Genomic DNA, 24513 nt, shown 5'->3' with positions numbered 1-24513 from the left:
TCAGTTGATGCTTATCACTGGTTACTAAGAGGATCTGAATGGGAAGGGAATTCAGGTTGACAAAGGAAGGCAATACTGGCTAAAAGTATCCAAGGAATTAAAATGGTTCACAGTTCATACATTTTCCGGGCTACACTTTTAATGGAAATGGTGTTTTAGGTATGTTCGACCCACCATCTGCATCACAAGGAGTTATTCTTAACCTGGTTTCCTCAAGAATCAAAGCTTACGTGAACAGACTGTGTACACATGTGCAACTTTCATACTCTCCCACCACATCTAATAACTTGGCACTCTCTTGGCCAATTCAGTCCAACCTGCACAAGGGCAAAAGTCACAAAGTCATTAAATTCTTACAAGTTTTGTGGAAATAGGTGTCCAGATAAAGGGGGAATCCTATTATTACCCTAAATCAGGGCCATCAAAGAATCACTCTGGCATTCATCCTTCAGCTGCAACTACACAGGAACTGCCTAGGAGACTCCTTTTTAATCTGGTGCTGTTCCAGTATTTTCTTCCATGAAAAATTAACTCAGTGTATTTTAATACACTAGACACTAGTAAGCCTCTCAGCTTACTCTAAAAACATTTTTTCAAGACCTACCAAAAGCAGCAACATACTTTAGTCATAATTTGGCACCATCTTTTAGATGAGTTCACACTTCAGTGCATGTTGTTATCGGAAGCGCACAAGAACATTGCTCCTGAAATATATGGACTGAAAAGGTAAGAGTGCTTCAATTTAAATTTGCTGACTTTCATTAGTTTGACACCAATAAACAAACTATTCCATCAGTTCTCAATGGTAGAAGGCAACCTACGGGAATGATATGTGCAAAATCCCTTATGCATTAAAATACATGTAAATGATGTTAATAGGGAACTGCCCAAGCAAACAAAAAATTAGTCAGAGAAATAACACATCTAAGGAAGTTAAATTATCAAGATTATAATTACAGGGATATGAACTTCTCCAGGACCAAGCCATGACATCAGTACCATATTTTTTTCCATCTTTACATCTTATCGGTGTGAACATACACAGCAGATAACACCAAATCCTTGAATGGGATAAAAATGAGAAAGTACCTTTGCTGGTAATACTGAGCTTCACTACCAGAGAAATTTTGTCTTGTCTTTACATGCACCTTTCATGGTGTTCCCCCCCTGCCCCCTTCCACCCCAGCTCTTTATGATTTTTAATGCCCTTTCAACATGTTCAAGGCAAAATTCAGTTCGGCCAGCTGTAGGCTGCTTCAAGTCACAGGAGATGACACAGAACTACACACTACTTCTATAACTGAATATATAGTTTAGACAATTTGCTTGATTTTAAAAGGGTACTTTAGCTTTACTGGGGTGCATTAGGTAAGGTGAGCAAATTCACATGCTACGAAAAAAATCAGCATAACCAGATGAACATATACTTAAAGCAATATATTAGAGTACAGTTTTCTTCAAGCACAACAAATCATGGTATTATTTTTACAATGAAAATATGGGAAAAAATTTCAGTATCAGCTTTTTGAAAATGATTTAGAATACCAGTATAAGTCATTTGAGATGTGTGAATGTACGTGACTTGAAGTGATGATGCCCTATTAAATGCATTCCTTCAGAGCAAGAGAAAGCATTTGCTCCTAATGTTGCTTCCCCCCACATTTCACATCTATCAATTAAAATAAAGTCAGAGAAAACATTTTTGGTTTTAGTTCCACATTCAAGGTATACAGTACTGACATATCAGGCAAAGCAGTTACGCAGGAAAACTTGTCTTTAGCCAGAGTGGCAAAGGCAAGATTTATGGCACGATGGTAAGAAACCTGCTACTCATTTCCCATTTCCTTGAGACTACAGCCATTGGGGTGAACATGACTGTTACGGCAGAGGAAGGCATAGAAGCAACCACCAACAGGACCATTGCTTCCATGAACATTGCTTTGAGATCGGTGAACTGAGTATGGTTAAGTAAAATTAATTTCCTCGTAAGCCAGGTGAATTGCTTCCCTGTTTTTACTATCCAGAAAATTTATGATGAGAGACACCACCGCTTTCCCCTTCCTCAGTCCTGCAATATTTTAGGTTATTTCTGAGCCTTTCAAGACTCTCCTTTGACTCAAATCCTAGCAATACATGCTTGTGGTACATAATTATTTGTTTATGCAAATATATTTTAATTCAAACATTTAATCTTGCCAGGTAAACATAAGAAAGATAATGCTGATGTACTTTTCACAGAAGACTTAGCTCACAGTTTTAATTTCCTGTTTTTATTAGCTTACCTCACTTGATGAAAATATTAACATGTCTTGAGAAGTACATTTTATTTTCCACTTTCTCAAGAAAATGTTTGGTTGCTACCACCTCATTAGAGGCATCTACTTTTGACTGGAACAAGTTTTAAATTGAAAGCAGCAATTGAAAAAATGGTGCTGATGTGCCACCGCAGTACTTTAAATGCCTGATTGGTCATATCTAAAGTTGTTTTTGTACTGCATATCAATATGCAATTAGAAAGAGACAATGTAAGTAGTGCTGGGCCTCTGCAGAGTACTCTTTCAGCATTTGTAAGCTCCTTCCATGTTTATGAGGCCGGAGTCTACCAAACAACTCTCATGTTGACAGAATCGAGCAACCAAAATGAATGGCTATAAATACAGTCAAAGCAAGAGTTAACAGTAAGCAGAACAACTAAGTCCTCATTTGAAGATGAAACAGCATTTTTGAGTGAGCAGTATGTGATTAACCCGCTGTATGTGGGGTCAATATGATTTATTCTCACAGCTATGCAGTCAGCCTTAGCCCTGGGCCTCACTTGCTATCAAAGACACGAGCCCTCCTCCAATCAACCCTCCCCTATATCTAGCTAACACTAAGAGCTCTTACTTAGGAAAATTAACTATCGTGTCCTTCATTTAAATTATTTCCACCCCTGCTTGGAAAGAATTGTTAGCATAACAGACAGTTTAACCAAGTGTGCTTTCTAGTCTCCAGTCCATCTTTCTGCTGCCTGCAATGCTCCAGCAGCCTAAAAGCAGATCTTGAAAACCGCAGACAGGGGAAAAAAAAGGAGCGCTTATTTTGCCTAAATTTTGAGTATTGCTAGAACCATACTCTCTTGGCCCAATACCAAAGAATAAAAAGCAGTAGCCCATTACATTTTAAGACAATCAAGTGGTTTAAAATAGAGGGATAGTACTGGCTTTGTTTCAAATATTTAATAGAAATGCCACATTTCATTAAAAAAAGCTACTTTGCATGGAGGGACGAACCTCTTACCTTTTGTAGCTATTCGAACACACTGAGTTTTGGTTTCCTGTTGAGGAGGGAAAAGTAAAGAAGACAGTCAGATCAGGTTGCTTTTTCTTGCCCTCCCCACTCCATAAATTCGTCCTAGATCTGCTGATCAGCTGGGGCAACCCAGCAAGGTGGCTCAGGGCTCTGGGCTTAGCAGGGGAGGAGGCTGGGTGATTTTGCCTTTACAAAAGCTGCATGAAACCTAGACATTGGTCTGTACTATCCAGGATAACAATGGGGAGAAAAGGTGCAGGACAGCATAAATGTAGCAAGATTTCAGATTATTCAAATCAAATGCAAATTGTGCCATAAGACTACAGAGAGAAGGTGCAGTGGAAGAAAAGGGGAGGACTGGTGCTCCTATTTATGTCATGGCACAGAAACCCTGAGCCAGTGTTGACCTCCAACAGTGCCATGCAGCAAAGAAGGTGCATTTGCTCAGCACTGTCTCCAAACTTCTGTGTTGCTGCATCCTGACAATCTTGAACAGAGTCACCTAAAACATATCAGCAATGCACTCCCTCATGCTTCTGAGTGTGGAAGGAGCACAGAAGCAGCCCAGGTATCCCTTCACATATGACACAGGTAATCTACAACCTATATAATCTGCCCAGGAAAGACAGTGATTTGACAGCAATGTGCTTCAGAAGAAGTTGCACATGCAAAGACAATTTGTATGTATTTTACTTTTTTCCCTCCTTCAGAAGTTTGGTCAGCAATTGAAACAAATGAACAGAGAAATGACTTGGTTATGCACAGTTTGGACAACTTGAACAGATGAGGGTCAGTCGTAAATGGGTTTTCTGACCTTTTTGTACAATGTGCAGTCATTTTAAAGGCAAACATACTGAAACAGCATAAGGTTGCATGAGAGGATGCAGCTGCTGTTGTGTTAGATCACTCCAAACAATATTAGCATGTAATTAGAAAATATAATAATGACAGTTTCATTCTATAAAATATGCTTCCTCTAGTCCAGCACCCCCCAGCACTCCATCCCTGAATACATCCCCTGGGATCTCGTCTCGAAGATTCCCGAGCAACACGCAAAATATGTTGATGTTGTTTTGTAAACACAGCTTGTAAAGAATGAGCAAAGCTGTGAGTTGAGGCTTCCCATAAGTGTTCCGTGAAGACAATTTTTCAGTCTAAATGAAAGGCCCGCGAAGTTTATCGATACAGTCTTACCAAATTAGCATTCTCCCCAGTTACTGAATTTACTTGTCCACTTTTGTTCAAAATGTCTGCAAGGATCACAGTTATCAGACCCTCATCCCAACCCTACAGTGTATTTCAGTGTATTTCCCTGTAGGAACAGAAATCTGATCCAAAGTTTTAAACCATACCAGAGAAAACCATTTTAGGATTAAACTCTCTCACAAACTGAAATCAAGTTAAAGTAAAAAATAATGTGTTCTTCCCTCATCTTCTACTTATCTGTCAAAATGTAAAAGCCAAAATAAAGATCTACTTTTGTATTTAATATTTTTATTTTACTTTTCCCTCCTATTTATTTCTTGGGGAATGAAACAAATTTCCTTACAATTTAGTCTGCTGGAAGCCAGCAAAAGCAAAGGGAATTATTTGTAGCCAGTGAGGGAAATATGGATGAGTGTCTAGCAGTTACCTTTTATTTTGCTTTGTTTGCTTTATATGGGTCTATAGATAAGAACTAAAAAGAGGGAATGGTCTGTTCCATCAGAAAAAGCATCCAGTTCTCAAGCAGCTCCAGTAAAGTTTCATTAGCTCCTGCTTTGTCCCCATTCTGTCTTAACGCACGTGCAATTTTCATAACCATAGGTTGAAGGTGAGAGTTTCTTCAAAAGGCTCCAAGGCAAGGCTACCTGTTAGCTAGTATAGTCACCGCAGAAACTCAAACGTAAGTAAGGATAAATACGGCTTCTTCTCCTTTCCGATGGCTCTCGTGCGTCTCAGCGGCTATCAATCTAGCTGTCCCTTCTAGTTCCTTTCTGACCTGCCTGGACACTTCATATGGAGACTCCTATGGACATATTACTGCAATGTCCTTCAGTTTTCTAAACTATAAATCAAAACTTTAAATTTTTAAATATCTGAAGCTTCTGTGTCTACCACGTTTTCCCTCCTCATTGGTCATTTCCCCACTGCCTCATTTTTCATTTATGAGAGGAAAAACTGTTCAAAAGCAACAGCACAGGGCTTGCTGAGCCACAGTTGTTCTTCCCACCTGGCACCTCCTTCCCTAGTGCTTTTCCCTGTTTCATATGCATACAGAGCCAGCAGCCGTACTCGGCAACAGAGTTAAAAATGAATCACCGAGGACGTAACGAAGGTAAGTGACAGCCATACTTCTACTACCGCACAGCAGTGGAGCAAGCCTGAAGTATACACCTTTTCAGAAAGGCTCTCGTAAACACACCGTGGGCCTGGGGTTACTTTTGCTCAAGCAAAATTTTACTTTTTATCTGACATTCAGTGTGAGAGTCTCAAAAAGTTTGTAACATTTTATTAGCCAGCTGAGCAGCCCACATTCTGTTTATCCCACAGTAATTTAATCTTCTGAAGTGTGCAAGTACTGAGAATTGGGGAAAGGACTGTGGATGTTTTTTACCGAGGAGGCAGAGTCACAGCACTGAAATTACTTCGCTCAGATGATTACTACGAGATGTATTAAACTCTTGTCTAGTAGCAGTTACAGTGACACAAGGGCTGTGTGAAATGTGAATGGCACGCTGCCATGCTGTCACAGCACGGAAGGGATTACAGCAGTGCCACTGCCAACACCCACTACGTCCAACTCTGACAGTCCTAATTGTAACCACGGGCATGTCTTTGACTCCTTCCAGGAGAGAGGTGTGGTTGGCACTTACCTTCTCAACGCTGCTCATGGCCTGGAAATAGATGTTGTAGCCTTTCCGAGGAGCCAGCGGTGGGTTCCAGAAACCCTGGTAAGTCCTGTTGTCACCCACGGTAAAGGGTGCTGGCTCCGGCAGGTTTCCTGGGGGCAGCTCAGCAGCAAAGTAATATGGCGACCCTCCGCTAAGAGCGGTCTGATAGGTAACAGGGATCTGGTAGCACTCCATGGCACCCGTTTCTCGCTTTGTTCGGTGTGGATGCAGCTCCTCAACAACGATCTGGTAGGCACTAGTGAGACAGAGGAAGACCAGCATATCTTTAAGGTCACCTGGTAGGGTCAACTCTCTAGTGTCATAAAATTATTAACCTGATTGCTTTGTGTAAACTTATAAAGAAAACAAAGGAAAGAAAAAAAGGTAAAGACAGCAGATGCATGGATTCAGAGAAGAAACAAAGGCTTGAAATATAGCAAAGCTATCTAATTCAGCCATTGGAAAGAAGCAGCATCCATTTTTTTCAGGAAAAACAACAATACAAATCTATACACAACCTCCTAACAATGAATTTTTTTTTTTTTTAGGCTTTTCTCTTTTGAAGAAACACACGAATGAATCTGACTTTAAACTACAATAGATTAAACTCTTGGCTAATCAGAAGCATCCAAAGTTAGCATTTTCCTTTGAAACAATTATTAGAGAAAGCTAAGCTTCAAGGCCCAACATAATGACTGCCTCCAGGCTGTGCTTGAAGCCCAATTTGCAGTTGTCATATCATTAGAGACAGAATGTGCTGACAGGCTTCTCCACCTCTTGACCTTGCTGTGGCTTCTATCTTGGCTCAGAGCTATGCAGATCTAAAGTACAAGTGACATGCTGTAATATAAGCACAGATGGACAGAAATCTGTCCATTCCACCAAAATAGACTGCCTCATTCCTCTACAGTTGTCAATGATAAAACATTACAAATTGCTGAAGCAGATGGCATTGGGCCCATTTAAACACCTTCCCAACCTCCCAATACCTCTTTTGAAATGGTCCATGGCTTGGTCACTTTTCAAAATCACCTGCTCAAAATAGAACAGGTAATTATAATTCTTCTTTCTCCTTTAGGGGAACTACCTAACTGCAGGATGTTACCAACTCATACCAGCTTCCTCTGTTCTGCAGAAGTACAGAACTTACGTACTGAGAACAGGAGGCAATTCTTCAGTTTATAAGAAAAAAAGAAAAGAAAAAAAGAGTTTTTTGGGTTTTAAGAACTATATGTACACATACACACACAGGTGCATACATGCATACAATTTCTCATTTATATGCAGATACATTTGAGGACCTTACGAAAGATGAGTAAGAAAATATGCCTAAGCGTGTAGACAAGACCTGAAGCTATTCAATTACACTGGCAGAATTGCCTGTCTTGGTTTTGTTTGAAAGCATTCTAAACAGAAAAAATAAAATTGAACAGAGTTCTCGAAGCATCGCTGCAGGGAGTCCGAAAGGCAAAGGCAAAGACAATCCTCCTTTTTTCAGAACTTATGGGGCAGCATTAAATTATTTTGTCAATTTTCTCTGCTGCTACTGCCCAGAAAACCCAATAACTGTAGTGGCAGAGATGAAGTATGATACTGGGGAATGGAAGAAAGTAGAGAAGAAAAAATAAGAAATTAGTTTCACGTCTTTCTTGAGCTTAAAGAAAAAGTTAGCATCCCCTTTTCCTAGCACCTAAAAAATTAAGGAAGAAAGCCTCTCCCCTTTCAAAGTGTCCAAGAGGAAGATATGAAGTCACCTCATTTTTGAAACTCCAGGTAAAAAGAAGAATGTAAACAAAAAAATGATGAGTTAGTTCCGGGGATCTCTGTTTCTCGTAAACTTTGTGAACTGAGCTTGGTTATAAATCACCTTCTGTGGTAAACTATCTATTAACCATGTCTTGTTAATGCGGCCTGCACCAACAAATCACTTCCACAAGAACCCTGCGCACTGAGAATCTTTCTTTACGCTTCAGAATTAATGTACTAGCAAAAAAACCTAAAAGCATAGTTATTTTACAAACTTGACAGGATGTAAAATATCAAAAATAGTTTTTGTTCATAACGTCCCAAGGGAAGAAATTACTATCGGCATTCCTTCCCTCCCTGGCCTGGCCCTGGACCCAGGCAGGGTTAAAACCACCGCTCCCAAACTGGGCAGCCAACCAACTGGAGAGTACTGGGAACACAGGCACTGCTCCCTCCCTTCTGCAGTCTTCTCTCGCGAGCTGCCAAAGAACTGGGTCTGACACAAATTCTGCTCTCCGAAGTGCCAGGAGAGCGGGAAACTTGTTATCTGTGACACCCCGCCAACTTAGGAGGGGAAAGCCAGCAGGCAGAGGGGAAGGACAGTGCAACGTCTGCGCGCGATGGCGGCAACCGACCCCTGGAACAGCCCGGTTTGTCACGCAGCTCAGAAGCTGAGATCCACCAGTTTCCAAATTAAATCCTCCCTGCCCCCCCCCCCCCCCCATTTTAAAGACTAAGGGGTAAATGAGGCATCTTTTTTTTTTACAGGTGCATATCTTTTTTAAAGGGGCAATTCTCCTTGGAGACCGATACAAACTGAAAAATCAAAGATGAAGGGCATGAGAGTTAAATACTGAGTTAAATATTAGGTAAGTCCCTTTTAATAGCATTCTTTAAAAATATGCAGTAATTTTTGAATATAAAAGGTATGACAAAATTTTAAGCATGAGATCACAATAAAATGTGAATGTTCTGAAAAATTTTCAAATAATTTACATAAAATATGCTCTCTTTTAAATAAAATATGCTTCCAAAAATAATGCCTTTCAGGCCCCTACATCTGAAAAGCTACAAAATGTGGAAAACAAGAAATAGACATACACATTGAAGTCATCTCTATTTATACAATTACTTTTAGTTAAAGAAAGAATAGCAAATGACAGAAAGTCTTTAAAGTCTCCAACGAGGCTTTTTATTTTATTTATTTATTTTTTAAATTTTCACGAAGTATTTTTTAAATAAAAGATGTGCCTATCCTCTTTGGAAAGGGGATCTGGCAGTATTTTTTGTGCAACTTTATAGGCTAACAAGGTGGAGGAATACAGTCATTTACCTCTGGGCCCTTTGTGATATCATCTGTTTAAACCCATACACTAACACTACATTGTCTCCAAAGCAGCACTGTTACTCTGTGTACTCATAATAGCATTCAGAATGGTCACCCTGCTGTAAGATGTGAAGAAAGAAGCCGAAGTTAAAATTGCAACTTGAAAAGCGGGGTCTTCACTGGCTGCAAATGTGGTCTGCTATCAGGCTATAAGTGAAAGTTTAAAGGCTATGTACACTGCCTATCGTTGCATTTTTACATATCACTAATCCTAGCTTCAATTATTTTACGTTTTCTACACATTTTTTGTGTAATGGTGGGAATTCAATTATTGAGAGAGCTTTCTTGTCACTGGAGCTGAGGGAATTCCTACAATAGCCATTTTTTTTCCAGTCGTCCCATACAGCAAAGAAGGAATAAAAGAGAGAAATAAAGTGGGAGGAGTGGAAAACCTAGATGACAATATTCTTTCTCCCTGATGACTAAAATAAATTCTGAGCTATTCTGAAGAATAATGTTACATAAGTCGTCAGGATCATAAAGGCCAAACAGTTGTCTGAGACAGCCAAGTAACCAGAGAAAATGTTGAAGATACAGCAGGTGAAGAGCTCCTCAGCTGAGATATTGCATGAAGAAATTATTTTTCATGTCAAAAAAAAATTTTTTTTTTAACTTAAGAAAACCTGCACAGTACCTCCCTATTGACCAAGATGATTACAGTCGAAGGAGGCCCCTGCCAACAGATACTCCTTTTCACCCCTCCTTAAAAACTCAGGCTCCCAAAGGGGTACGGCAGCAGCGAACACATTTTTCGTACTTCAGCCCTATTCTGACTAGGCTTTAATACCAGCTAGAGATATCCTTCTACGTGCCTAGTGGAGACACAGCATCCTCTCCTTTGACAGGTACCAGACTGACTGACAGCCCAAGTTACAACCCCAGCTCTTGGAAGTCCGACTGACAACTAAGTTTTAGCTGCTCCCTGCCACGGTCCACTTAATTAGTCTTGTGGCAAAATGAAAACAACTTGATTTTGCATATGGAGGTATAAGAAAAAACACTTTACCAATCAAATAAAATATATGTCATCATTAAAAATTTGTCTATGGTGATTCCGATACATGCGCTTTATAATCCTTGTCTGCAGTAGGATTTGAGAACAAAAGATTGTTTTGCTGGTGCTCAGTTAGGATCCTTCAGAAAAACTAGTGACAAATCACATCTTCAAATGAATCACTGAAGCACCACTGATGCTACTGACTGGGATCTCATCCACGAGACTGATGGTGAAATGGTACACACTTCACAATGAGCCTGAGCCATCCAGCCCTGTCTCCCTTTGCATTTCTAGTTTGTAGTTTGGTTTAAAACTTCAGGAGGCCGTAAAGAATGCTAGAGATTACACGATAACACTTGACAGAGAAGATATGATTGGAGTCATGTTTAAACTGTGACAACTATGGCATGCAGTGTCTTAAAGAAATGATTGACAGTCACACATAGATTTCACTTGACTTAAGGAACATCTGTTTCCTGGGAGGCTGTGCTGATGGAGAGGCTGAAGTACAACAAAAGCTGATCGTAGTATAATTCTGTCTGTAAAAGCAGAAGAGTATCAGACTAAGCTTTTTTTTGTTTTCTACTTCTTTTTTTTTTTAAAACATGGACCTACTGCTATTAAATAAAATGATCTTTTGACCATCTACAGCTCTAGTGATTAGAGGACTGGGTGTAAAAAAACCTTTTCAAAAAGCCAACTGTATTCTTCAGTGTCAGGCTAAAGAACAGCATCCGAGTCCCTTTTACTCAACCACTGCTGCAGGCACAGCGATGCATTTTTTCCCACCTACACTCATTATGGCAGCAAGCCAGCTCGTAGTAGAAACACAACTGCAGTGTGGATGGAGTGAACCTTCACTAAAATGCACCATAAAGTTTAGTGAAATGCATTGAATCAATTCAGAATTTCAGTGTGCTACATTTATCTCCCCTATTAAGAAGCTGCTGCAAAGTACCTGACTGCAATATGCATAACTTCAGGAAAGGGAGCAGGACCATGTCTTCTGCATTCCCCTGGAGAATGCTCCTCATTCCAAGTAAGGAATAAAACACCTGGTTTGTTTTAGGAATAGAGCCCAGCTCCCCGGTTATGGTGAAGGACTTCTTTCCCTGGCCTCTTGATGTTAGAAATTTAATGTAATTTCTTAGGTATTTGAAATTAAAGTGGAGAGGGAAGATGGGAGACAGGAATAAAGACGTATGCTTTTTTGAGAACATACTCAAACAACAGTTATTGATACTCTATCAAACTATCCCTATCAAACTATCTGTTAACATTTAGTACATAGATCCTTTTTGCCACCTTCACAGGCCAGAGTCACCAGCTCATGCCATAGAACTGCGGATGCTGTAAGGAAAGGTGGTGTGCTGCAGGTTTACTCTGCAGTGACATACTCGCCTCCCAGTACAGTGCAGAGAAACCAGAGCTCCCTGAGCTTGGGACGAGTAATCCTCTAGCCACATCCCATCACGCTACCAGTTCATGAAAGAAAATTCCCAGGAGACAAACCTGGGATGTGAGCCTGACCCCCCTCGGGGTGAGTGGCGGGTCCGAAGGCGGGAGCCCGCTGCTGTCTGCACAAATATGCCACAGACCAGTTGCTGTAAAGAAGACACGCACCACCGTCAGCAGATCCCAGTGGTGTCTGGCAGGCGGGCTCTGGCCGAGCCTGCGCATCAGCCCCCTCAGGGGACCAGGCAAGACTGAAAGGATTTGGCACGGATTAGATGAGAGACAGATATTGCATTTCTCAAACAGGGACAGCTTTGGATATGGCCAGCAGCAGGACACTTGGAAGGCTTTAAAAGCACCTACAAAGGCGTATAGTGAGTTTAAGCATCTGCATAACTTGGGAGCATTTTCAGATCACAGGTCTGGTTTCTACTGTATCAATTCAACAACAACCCTACTTTAAGAATCCAAGTCCTGTATTGAAGGTAGCCCTGTACGTTTTATCATTCTTCACACCCCCAAAAAACCTAGGTTTGCTCCAGGGCAGTCTTTCAGAAACTAATGATGTATGGGATTACCATTTTATTTATGAATTTAACACATCAATACCTCCTATAAAGGGGATGAATCTGGATTATCTTCTGTGTCAGAATATAAATAAATAACTTGACCGTATCAATCATATGCGTTACTATATGATAAGCATATAAAAATGCTTATAGGTATGTGACTCATCCCCGCAACATCCATGTAAAACATACATTCGTCTTAATGGAAACAGACTTAAGAAAGTTAATTTTCCTCTACTTTTAGGGCTCAGGCACATTACCTGACATCAGCTGAGCCACAGTAACCAACTTAATGTAACACAGAATGAAATGCATTAGCCTGTATTTCTCTAAAATGTCACAAGGGTAAGAACATGAAAAGCTTCTGATGCTCAGTAGCTAATTAACCCCCAATTAGTCAACCCTGTCCCTGAATATTGCTGATGCAGCCACATCAGTAAAACACAAGTGGAATCAAATCATATCACAAAATTTTTGCACTAACAAGTCGAAGTAAAGAGCAGGATGTGGACTAATCTTTGCAAACAGAATTAAATTATCTCTCAATAGAGAGCAGAAAGGGAAAGACCCCTCAAAGTTAACATAAATGAAACATTTTAATATGATTATGGGACACGCCAAATAAAATTTAATAGCTTGCTACATGATTTCTAGTAAGAAGTACTCTGAGAGGAAAAAGGTCAAATAGTTTGTATTCATCACTATTATTCTCCCATTTCCTCTGAACTTACAATTTTCCAATCATACATATACGCTATAGAATAGCTGATGTGAAGCACTGGAGAGGAAGTGTTATTTTCAAATCCACTTTCTGACAAACACCTTTCAACTTCATATTTCAGAGACACTGTGAGAAAGTAAAATGAAATTATAATGGATAGGACGTGGTCCTGAAGACCCTAAATCAAACAGGACAGACAGCTGGATGATTCAGGTCATGACTATCTTTTAAAAAAGAAAAAAACCCAGTAATTTTTTCTTTTTAATTACAGATCTATTGGCAAGCTCAGTCTAGCTAAGAAAAACAATAGCAACGTTAAATGAATATCACTTGGAAATTAACAGCTCTATGAGATGCAAGACAGCATATAATCAACTAAAAAAGTCTCTTCTTGATTTTTTTTTAAATTTTATTTTTAATTTTTTTTTTTACCTGATTGGTGCACCTTTGGCCTGTGCCGGTCTCAAGAGTACAGTTATTGTAGTAGCAGTTTCATTGAGAGATGCATCGACTCCTTCGTAGTCTGGTAAAGTGGGAGCTGATTAATGTTGAGTGGGAAGGAAAAGAACAAGAAACAAATAAGTGAAAATATTTTGAATTTTCATGAGACTGTGGCTGTTCGTGATGTAGTACAAAGCCACAATCTCCACCAGCTACGTAATCTTTTTTAATGATTTTCCAGTCAGGCATAATCTTTTACTAGAGCGTGAATGGGACTTCACCAACAATTGATAACCCCATCCCTACCTGCACCCCCTCAAATCATGATACCTATCAAGTTAAACAGGTTCATTCAAGAAGGACAGAAATAGAGGGAGGAGGTGACTGCCAAGAAACCCTAAGAGTACAAAATCCCATTTTGGCCTCACTCTTTCTACCTTACAAACAACTATATTCACCATCTCGAAGACCCAACCTCTACCATCTCTCTTTTTCTTCCTCCAACAATTGAAGAACCTTTCACATTTCCTCTTAAATGTCACGAGAGACCAGAGTGCAGGAAAATTGAGCTTGGATAGATATGCATCTGTGGACTAGAACTGGATGGGGTAGTCTTTTCCCATGCCCATTTCTCCTTCCGTTTCTAACAATGGATGGCCAAGCTGCTCATTAATCAGTTTCTGAACCACAGCAGTTTTCAGCCCAGGGTATTAAGAAATAACAAAATCAAAGTCAAGACCAGAAGCAGTTCAGGAACCGATTCACTAATGGACTGGCTGTCAGGCCTTCGTGGCAGAAATATTTGTTGTGGGTTGGATGGCTGGTGTTGGTGATTACTTCAACCATCCGACTTTAATGTGCTGCCACAAGCCTGTTACAGTCCTCACTGGTAATACTGTTGCTGACTTCACCTCTAGTGCAAGGTAAGAAACAGGATTTTCTGTGATTCAGAAAATAATAGATTTCTATTAATTACTAATCCTTAACAAGCTTGAAAACTATCTGCATGGGTTTTTTTTTTAATATGTGGCTCTACCTTTATAAAATTGCTAATGATGCCTGTGTATTTCAAAACGAACTTTCACAAAAAAGGTGTTTCCTAGCAGCATGTCAATCATTTAAGTCATAATAATTTTACAATAATATATCAATAGATAGAAGAACACTGAAAGGTTAAAAGCCTTGGTTCATCAGTCCCAGATTCTAGATGAACACAAAAGTTGCTTTTATTTCAGGAACTATTACTTTATAGAAATAACGTTCATTCAATGTTCAGTTATAAATTACTGTTTACACCATGTTCACTAGGATCACGGCAACCACTTGTAAGCTTGGTTAAAAGGAGTAATTTCACTCCTTATGAAAATAAAGCTAGCATTTCCTGAAACATATGTGTTGCTTCATAAAAAGTATCAGTTTTACAGAGCGAAACCAGACAACAGTTCAGTATAAAGCAAGATGATGGAAAAAAAACAGGCTGAAATTCAGATACAAGGGTGTCACAGCCTGCCTTTAAGCTTTCCTAGTATTAACCAATGTTTTGCTAACTATCAGATGACCCATACTGTGTCTAGAAAGTGTGGTAGACTGGATTCTGGACAAAATTTCTGGGTGGAAAAAGAGGGCACATCTGAAGAAGCCTGAACACATTGTAGTCTTAAATAATCTATACATGTTGAGGTGCTTATTTCTCAAAATACTGAAACGTCTGGGGGACACACATGCTAGCAAGATATTACATAGGTAGATTTTTTTTTTCCTCCTACAAAGAGGTTAGAAGACAAATATGCAAGTACTACACCACCATTTATCCCTGAACATTTATGAACAGGAATTTGTTCTGAAGAAACAAAAGAACCTTAAAACAACCTGAATAAAACACTAGACTTCAAAACAACCTAATAGCTAGATAAACAGAACGGAACATGTAATTTCATTTTTTTTTGGTGGTATGGTTGGTTTTTTTTGAAGGGGCTGGGGTATGAGGAATGCTAGTGCTTATGTGCTGGGATGGAATTCAACAAATTGTTCAGTTAACTACAACAACTACAGAATTTCACTTGCTATATAATTCAAGGAGCTCTGCCTTGAATTTTCTCACATTTTGATTTATGTGCATGTTTCTGAGAACTGGATGAGGAAACTACGTGAGTAGTTTCCTATAGAAATGGTAGGGCGTTCCAATACTTTACTAACTTCCCTTTACAGGATAATGTAAGTTTCATTATGGCAGATAATAAGGAAAAGAGCCTGCTTTGTGCTGTTTGAATTTTTAAATGACTGACTTTTTTGATCTCTGCCAAGCTGTGAAGTCGCCATGTCATAAAATCAACAGTCTCTCTAGATATAGCATTGACTTATCTTCTGCTATCAACTGCATAAGCTACTATCATGTTTTTTGAGAATAATACTGAAATTTAAGAAAATAAAAATACTAAAGCATTCCACTTGACATTACTTTCTTCTAGAGTTTGCAGTGCATTATTAAGATGAACAGTGTCAATTCTGGTGCATTGCAGTAAGTGAATAAACGCACAAGGAAGCAGACCTATAGGAATCTGGCAAAATAAATTCACACTTCCTCCCAACCACCCCAATTCTGTTACAGCTGTGTGCTGCTAAGTGGTGTCACCTTGAGTACGTCAGTTAATTTTCTGCATCTGACTTTACTAATCTGCAAAACAAATACAGTACTTAGTGACCTATGGAGTGCTGTAAGGATTAATTAGTTAAGGTTTATACAGCACTCCAAAATCTTTAGATGAAAGTACAAGATTACACAAAATCAAACAGTTAACAACTACAGGTGTGCAATTTCCACCTCATGCAAGGATTTATCCCTGAACTTATGCTACTGTTTGGCAAATATGCTCTGAAACATTTTCAGTAATACAGTTTCACAACGTGACAGGATTTCTTTGGGGGGGTTTCTTTCCCATTTAATGATATTTCAAGCCTTACAAAAAAATCCCCAAAACATTCACACACACCCCCCCCTTCCTTTTTTTTTTTTCCTGTTGTTTTGGTTTTTACCTGAGATGTTGGTTGTTACATTGATTGTGGTTGCTGGTCCAAACCCTTTAACAGTGCTTGCACGTATAAAGAACTGGTAAGTAGTACCAGGATGCAAGTGTGAGAAGACATGGTGTGTGCTGTTCCACAGCTTCGACACGGTTTGTGGAGGTCCTGCGACAGGAACTGCAGGATCAAATGACCGTATACTGCTATAGCTGACCTGTGAAAACAATTATTTTTGTAACAATTGTTACAGTTTTTGGCACAAGGGGATTAGGTTGTCTTGGCTGCAAAGGAAACAAAAGACCCATGCTCATCTAGCTACCCAGCTGTCTTGGGGATACCATGAGGACTTGATGTGTATTATTGTAGAGTCTGCTTCACTTGAAAGGCTATGCAGATGCCCTTCATCTCTCTTTCTTTGTGATTTTAGTTCACACGTGGAAAATTACACCGTTCTATTTAAGTTAGGACACCACCACCACCCTCCCCATCTCCACCAAACCCCTTTATTTTTCACTTCCTGTTACATTTCCCTCTCCTCTTCTAATAATTATGTTTAAATGCTGTCCAAACCAAGCTAATATATTTAAAGCCTGCAATGGTATCTTAATGTACTGGTTTTGACTGGGATGGAGTTAATTTTCTTCACAGCAGCTGGTATGGTGCTGTGTTTTCGATCTGTGATTACAAAACACGAGCTCACACTTTTGCCCTTCTGATTCTTCCCCCATCCCACTGCGGGGGAGTGAGTGAGCGGCTGCGTGGGGCTGAGCTGCCCACCAGGGTTAACCGCACTATTTAAAGAACTTTGTTAGCATTAAATAGATAAACAAACAGATTTAAGGGGGTTTGTTTGGTTAGTTGGTCTGTCTTCCTCCTATAATTCACTAGTATAGAAATTTGTATTGTCTGTTCCTTTAAAAAAGGAGTGCTGGAGAGGATGGTGTTTGTTTCTCAGATCAGCTCCTATTTCATCCCAACCTCCTGTGGAGGTCCTCAGAAGGTTCATATATTAAATACCCTTTAAATAGAACATATATGGAGGTTTCCTTGAAGGGTGGTATCTAAAGACCTGACAAAGCTAAAAAACACTGCTCCAAATTTAATAACCATCTTACTTTCTACGTATCCTTCTCTTCCAACAAAGAAGATTTCAGAGATCATAGCTGTCATGGCTTTTGGAAGGGTGTATAGTAATGACACAAGATTTTTAAAACTAGCACCTCCCACGTGGATTGTAATACTGTTACACTCACATGCCAAAGCCACTTGACAGGGCTGGGCAGCCAACAACATATGCACAATAATTACGATTCTTGAGTATCTAATCACTACACAAAATCCCATATTCTGTAAATGAAAGCAGCATATAATTGAATAGCTGCCTAGAGAGCATCAACACCCACCCCTCTTGCCGCACTTTCCTAGCCCTATCCTATGCTCATTAGCTGTTTAATGATTACCTCATACTGAGTAATGATGCCATTTGGATCCACAGGTTCCTTCCAGTTGAGGAAGATCTTATCTTCAAAAGGAGTTCCTTTCACTGACTTGGCAGGTATAGGGCCTGGCACTACGAACAAAATAAAACTTTTAAAAATAGGAAATTCAAGAGACAGAAAAATTAAAGGGATGACAGAACATCCTATTAAAACCCAAAGTGAGCGCGGGCCTATTTTTATTAATATCCATTCGCATGCAAAAGGCAGTGGTAGAGAGTATGAAAAAGCACTTCAAAGCGTATTTTGTCATTCACAGCGAGGAGAGAGCATGAAGTTGAAACGTTATCCCCACATATGGTTTTCAAAACTTCATGCAAAGTCAAATTGTCTCGTAGTATAGCCAGGGGAAACAGTTCAAGCTAGATTACAACTTCAGGGAACATCACTGAACTCTGTAATAAGCATATCTTAGGACAAGGACTACATGGTTTTAAAATCCTTTTAAAAAGAAAAATCAAAGGCAAGGAAGAGCCTCTGTTACACAGCATCTTCCAAACGAGAGAAATGCTTACAAAATAGTTTTCAGTCACCCCTTCTTATGATTTCTTGTTTTAAAAGAAATCCTTGTTTAAAGGGGGGGCTGGGCACGGGGCAAACACAGCCCCTCAGCTGTCACTTCTTTCAGCCACTGACATGCTCATGCTGCAGAAGGATCAAAACTGCTTACTTCAAATCTTTCCAGTAAGAGACATTTTCAAAGCTGGGAACTGAACCACACTAAGGTGACCCCACTTTCTTATTTTAAACGGAACCAATATTGCTGGTGTAATAACAAGTCTGAAGTGTCACCTCAGGCCTCTTTGCCTGAGTGATTCACAGTACCTGGTAATCCCATCAACACCAGGTGGGAGCACTTAGTTATCTCCCATTTCAGCTTACAAGATATTTTTGCCTACACATACGGTTCCTTTTTAATCACAGCAGCTCACCTAGGTTTGAACACACACATGCTGAAAGAAGAGGATGAGGATAAGAGAGCACCTGAAGAAACCCTGAACCCAAAGAAACACCCTCCCCCCTCAAAAAGCCAAAGTTGCCCAAATCTGCAGTCTTTCAAGCTGAAATGTTACTTCTATTTAATATATTGACATATATTTCTCTCCCCTTCTTAATCAGGCTATTTTCTTCTGCACAACTTTCAGTGAGCCTCACACATGACAATTCTTGGGTATTAATCATCAAAGCAGACTGAAGTTTTACAAAGAGTAAAAATAAATTAAACTGGATTCCGCTGGATCAAAGGAAGCACCAGGCACTGTGCTAGCAGCACCAAGGAGTGAGTGGTCTGTCCCAATAGTGGTATTTATTTCAGTCTACATGGAAGCTATAAATTATGATCTGACCCTTGGTACAAAGAACATAATTTGGCACTTAATAATAACTTCATGGAGTCAAAAAAGCCCATGAGCAAACAGATGAGAGCTTCACAGAAACTGTTCATCCATCTGCCAAATGAAAACTTAGAAGAAGTTAACTAAAATCATACGCTGCTGCTTTGCTTCGCTGTCCCAATACAAACTGGGCAGTGGATGAAGGCTGACACACCACGACAGCCCCTGTGTGCTGTTAGAGGCATTGAGAGACTTGCTGTAGGCAATGCTTTGTTTTTCATGGGAACGCTCTACTGTTTTTCTTCTCTACATCTCAGATGAGGTATGAATATACCCTGACGCACACAACATTTTGCTTGGATGATGCATGCACACGTGTGTGTGTGTGCGTGCATATACATCTGTGCTTGGGAGAGAATAGAGGAATGCACTCGGACACGCACACAATATGAAATTTGACATTAAAGCACGTTAAAGCAGGTGAGGTAAAAAGAAAACAGACACAATTGCTCAAAAACCTGCAAAATACTTTTTGCGTGGTGCTTTTAAAGAACTTGTTTCATATTCAATTGAAACTGGGTGCAGGGCTCTATGTTTGAGGGTTGCATAAAGCTGCCTACATTTTCTGTTTAAATGCCCAAGTGGGAGAAGCCTCTAGGCTCATCACATCGCATGACTGTGTTTTCTTCTCCTGCAACATAAAATTCGTTGCTTGTGGCAGCAGCAGCAATGTTAAACTGACTGGAACTACATGATCCCAGTTAGTTTCATGCTTCTCTTCCCACTGCCATGGGAAGGGCACAAGAACAGAAGCTAGCACAGCGATGAGCAGCTTGCTGGGAATCCCAGTAAAAATAAGGTCCGAAAGTAAAAGAGAGCAAGTGTCTAGAGAAAGAGAACAGTAATTCCCACAAACCTCACCCACCCCCACAAATGCACCAAAAATGAATCTTGGGATCAGCTTAAATTACTTGAGAGCTCAACTGGAATTAAAACAAAGAAACAAATAAAAATTCAAATGCCTAGAAAAAGGAATATAAATTAATTTTAGTTTGAAGGACTCATTTTGATGGGTCTGAAGTTATTTTTTCCTTTCCATTTTTCAGTTCAACCACAGTAAAAGCATCTTTTAATTGCACAGCTTTGCCAAAGGGGCAAGGGTAAGTGAGGAAGGAGAAAAGCAGAAGCAAAGGAATTTGCTTAAAGAACAGAGTATCTGTGAGCAGGCCCACACATTCATCAGTCAGGTTAATCCAAATAATGCCTAAACATCCTCATTTGTAGTTTTGTGTCTTAGTTCTCAGGTCAGTATTAGTTACAAACAGAAATTTTAAGAGGGCTGAAATTAGTAAAAAAACCCCAAGCAAACAAAAAACCACCAACAAAAGAACAACAGCAAGGTAACCTGTTGGTAACACTACTCTGTTACAAATTGTTACTCTGATACAAATTGCATCTCTCCATGTAGACAGCGATTGCTGTCTATTCCCTACAACTCCCAGCAGGACTCTAAGGACTGAAGAAGTACCTTAAACTTCACCTTCCCAATGCAGTGTTAAGAGCCTTCTCTTTTATACGCTATTTAGCAAGGACTCAGGTGAAAAACAGCCAGGTAAACATCAACCTTGTGCTGATAATAGCTTTTGGAAACTTCCCCACAAACAGCCCAAAAGGCTTTCTTCAGCCTTGTGTGTGCATCTCCAGAAGCCCCATGGCCCACCACAGTGCCTCTTTGCTGCCTTCTCAACTCTCATTCTTCTTCGTACGTGAGCTCTTGCTCTTCTCCTTGAACTTACGGACAGTCTATAGTAAATCAAAACACTCACGACTATTACAAGTGTATATTAAGGTGAAGTACATTGCTTAAGATTCCCTATCAATGGCCAGGTGTCTGAATAATTCAAAAAGTGTAAGTAGCTGCTAGAGGAGTTGGACTTGGACCTTTTGGCCTCTGCACCCTCTCTTTAAAAAGATTCTGGTCCCATTGATTTTCTTTCCATCTGCTGACCTTGTGAAGTGTGACCCCAGTCTCTCTCAGTGACAACAACAGTAAACACTTTCTTTCACATGTATTATTCTATGCTAAACTTCCAACACATAACGATTTACACTTATCTGAAGAAGGGAAATCCTTCAGGTGAGTTTAACTGTACGGGTATTCAGAAGAGATTTTGAACTTAAGCAAAAAAAAATACCGTTTTTCCTATTAAAAAGTATACAACATAAAATGCACATGTATATAAAAGTGACAGAAAACAAATTCAAAGGGAATTTCAGCAAGGTTTTATAGTGGAAACATCACAAGCTCTTCTTCCACGATTTACATGCATCTCCAGAGCCCTTTTAATGAAGCTATATATTCATATAGTGAATAGCTGATAATCTTTTCTTCTATATACCTGTGGGATGGTGGACTTTTATCAATACTATGCATAATAAAAGTACCAACCATCAATCTGACGTCAGACCAATTCATTTTAGAGCAATGTATTTGCATTAAATTATGTCACAGTCACAAATAAATTGTTATTCACAAATAGTGTCACCTAAACCTTGTTCTACACTAACTTAATGGGAAATTTATATTACAATACATTACTTCTGGAAGAACAATGTATTAACTGACACCAACCACTATAAAAATGAATTTATATTGCTTCAGTTTTCCTGCTACAAAATAATGAAAGCGCATGTAAACAGAGTATTTTTATTATCATTATACTCTGTGAAAGCTGTGCAGAGTATTATTATGCTATATGGTAAAGGCTATGTGCAGATATATGCACGGTTATACTGGGAAAAATTCCTTTGCGGTACTCAAAAAGCAAAGTGTATCAGCAGCAAAACTTAACAGCCGTTCTCCGAAGGTAGGTGCTTATTTTCAGGAGACGGTGACAGTCAATCTCTTCTACCGTTTAAATGTTAGAAGCAATTAAAATAGCCCACCTTTCCATTGGCTTTTTCTGAGGGATTTACCATTTTAACTTCATGCTTTGTTACAAGTTGAGACTAAGGTTTAAATAGAAGCAAATTTTATGTAATAAAAAGGAAAAAAAAAAATCAGAATTGCTACTAGTCGTCTTTCCCATATGAGTATTCACACCAAAGGCGATGACAAAAATGACTTCTTTGGAAATCGCTCGAGTTGCACGATTTGCAGTGAAGAACAAAATGCTATTGAGTGCTATAGAGAAGAAAGCAGCTTGCATATTAACAGTCTCCTTCGGTGGACATGCTCTTTGGTTAATGATCTCTCCTCCTGGAGGAGCGGGGCTGGCGCGGTCGCCCTGGGAGGCGGCAGGGGTGTTGCCCTCCCCAGGCGGTGGGCAGCAGGGGGGCACTGGGCCACCTCCACAGGTTGGCGTCACCCACCTGGGGCCACTGCTGGACTGCGCGGGCACTGACCTGCTCACGCCTGCGACCGGGACGAACCTTCCAGCCTATATACAGTTACTAACGTAACAAACATAAATGCTTACAACCAAGCTACTGAGCAAGCTGACAGAGGCTAATCAGTCTCAGCGGCGGCGGCACTTGCTGTAGATATTGGCGCAAATATCAAATGGGGTTAAATCCACGAGTTCTGGATTTGCTGAATTTGGGGCCTCAGGCACCTAACACAGTATTTTGTTTAAAGGCTTTTTACACCAAATGCTGACTTCAGTACCCCTCATTTCTGGGATTTGGAAACGTTTCTCCATGTCAGGGTGAAATAACCTCACATACTCACATACCTTATAACTTTCTAAAAATACGTAAATCAATATTCAGAGAGTGCTTTCACATAGCACACAGTTTGGGAATAACAGGAACTTGTGGGCCCAGGTGGAAGCCTGCATTCCACTGCAAACTGCTGAAATAGCCACTAATTCTGGCTTATTTGCGGGCATCATTATGTCAAACACACTGTTTCAACAAAGCACCTCATATGCAATATCACTTTTTCAGCTACAAAGCTTCTAATATAGGTACCTAAAGGAAATGAAAGTAGGAAGTTGTTTCAGCCAGGGTAAATAATTCTGTGTTTCGGGGCCAATTTTTCCTGAGCTATTAATATAAAACCTAGCTCGTATTTCTAGTCTCTGCAATACCTTAAAACAGCTTACTTCATTTGTCGTTCATTCAGTGTAAGCTTAAAACAAATCTCTGCTAATAATTTCAATATTTTTCTTACTTTCTCACAAATCAACTTTTCTGATGTCTTTAAAAAAAGTGCTCATGTGTCTTTCTGCAACCACTTTTTCTCTCTCTTGATGATACACCAATAGCAAATCTTACCTACCATCTGAAAAAAAGAATTGGGGTTATTTTCACAAGCTGAAGGACGAACAGGCCTTTTACCAATGGCAGCAGGTCGGTTATAATCAGTTTCAGTTCACTGCTGCTAAAGACATAAAAATTCCTCCCTTATTTAGCTATATTGACACTAAATTTTGCCACTGCTTATGAAACCTAGGTTACTAGTCTCCCTTTTAGATCAAGGACTGAGGTCAATACCTTTAGCAGCAGCATTTATGGACAACTTCACATTGAAACTTTTATCTCTTAGTCATGGGTTTCTCTTTATTAACTGCAACCATTTGCCAATTTTTTCCTAATAGGATTAGTATACCGGGTTCACTTGACATCCATGCATGTATCACTCAGCTACATGAGTTAGACATTTTTTTGAGACAGTTTGCCATTTCAAGCAATCTTTGCAGCCCTCCTTTGCTGCAACGGACATACTGCCTGCTCGTCTTACTGCATTAACTTTTCTCCCAGGTGGGCTATTTTTGTTACTTTTAAAATGCTACTAGTGGAGTTTTATGTCTATGTTTTCTCAAAGCTCCTTGAAGCATTGTTTGTTTGTTTCCTTTGATCAAAGCGTATTTTCTACCTCTTCTCCCCCCAACCCCCAATATTTTCCTGATGTGCCAGAACAACTTGAAAAAGCACAAAGGAAAAAATGCTTCTCAGAGCAAATAATAAATGGGGGGGGAGGAGGGTGGTGTTGGGGTGGGTGGGTGTTGTAAAGGCAACACAAAACTTACTCCTGTCGATCACAGAAAAATACTAAATGTCAACTATTTCCATAAAATCCTCCCGCCTGAAGCTGGTGGAAGATATTTCTTCTTCACACATTTAGACAGTACACAAAGCGTTTCACTTTTTAATCTTTTGGTCCTCTAATTATAACATC

General features: G+C 39.7%; 1 protein-coding gene and 1 long non-coding RNA gene across 20 annotated transcripts in view; one reads left to right on the top strand and one right to left on the bottom strand.

Moving 5' to 3' along the window:
* PTPRK (protein tyrosine phosphatase receptor type K) overlaps positions 1-24513 on the bottom strand; it is a 417047-nt gene that overhangs the window by 68604 nt on the left and 323930 nt on the right. For all 19 annotated transcript variants that reach the window (XM_030022191.2, XM_030022195.2, XM_030022192.2 and 16 more), the window contains exons 9-13: positions 17962-18071; positions 16514-16715; positions 13472-13577; positions 6147-6420; positions 3280-3316 (exon numbers count right to left, since the gene is read on the bottom strand). In XM_030022191.2, coding sequence (XP_029878051.1) covers positions 3280-3316; positions 6147-6420; positions 13472-13577; positions 16514-16715; positions 17962-18071 — 729 coding nt within the window. The remainder of the gene's footprint in view (positions 1-3279; positions 3317-6146; positions 6421-13471; positions 13578-16513; positions 16716-17961; positions 18072-24513) is intronic.
* Positions 8402-10335, top strand: LOC115344603. The gene is made up of 3 exons (XR_003924566.1): positions 8402-8560; positions 8679-8779; positions 10143-10335. It is a non-coding gene; the product is annotated as an uncharacterized LOC115344603 (long non-coding RNA).

Source organism: Aquila chrysaetos, chromosome 8 (assembly GCF_900496995.4).
Source record: "Aquila chrysaetos chrysaetos chromosome 8, bAquChr1.4, whole genome shotgun sequence".
NCBI lineage: Eukaryota > Metazoa > Chordata > Aves > Accipitriformes > Accipitridae > Aquila > Aquila chrysaetos.
Note: the sequence above shows the minus strand (reverse complement) of the source record. Positions and strands in the feature narration are given on the sequence as shown.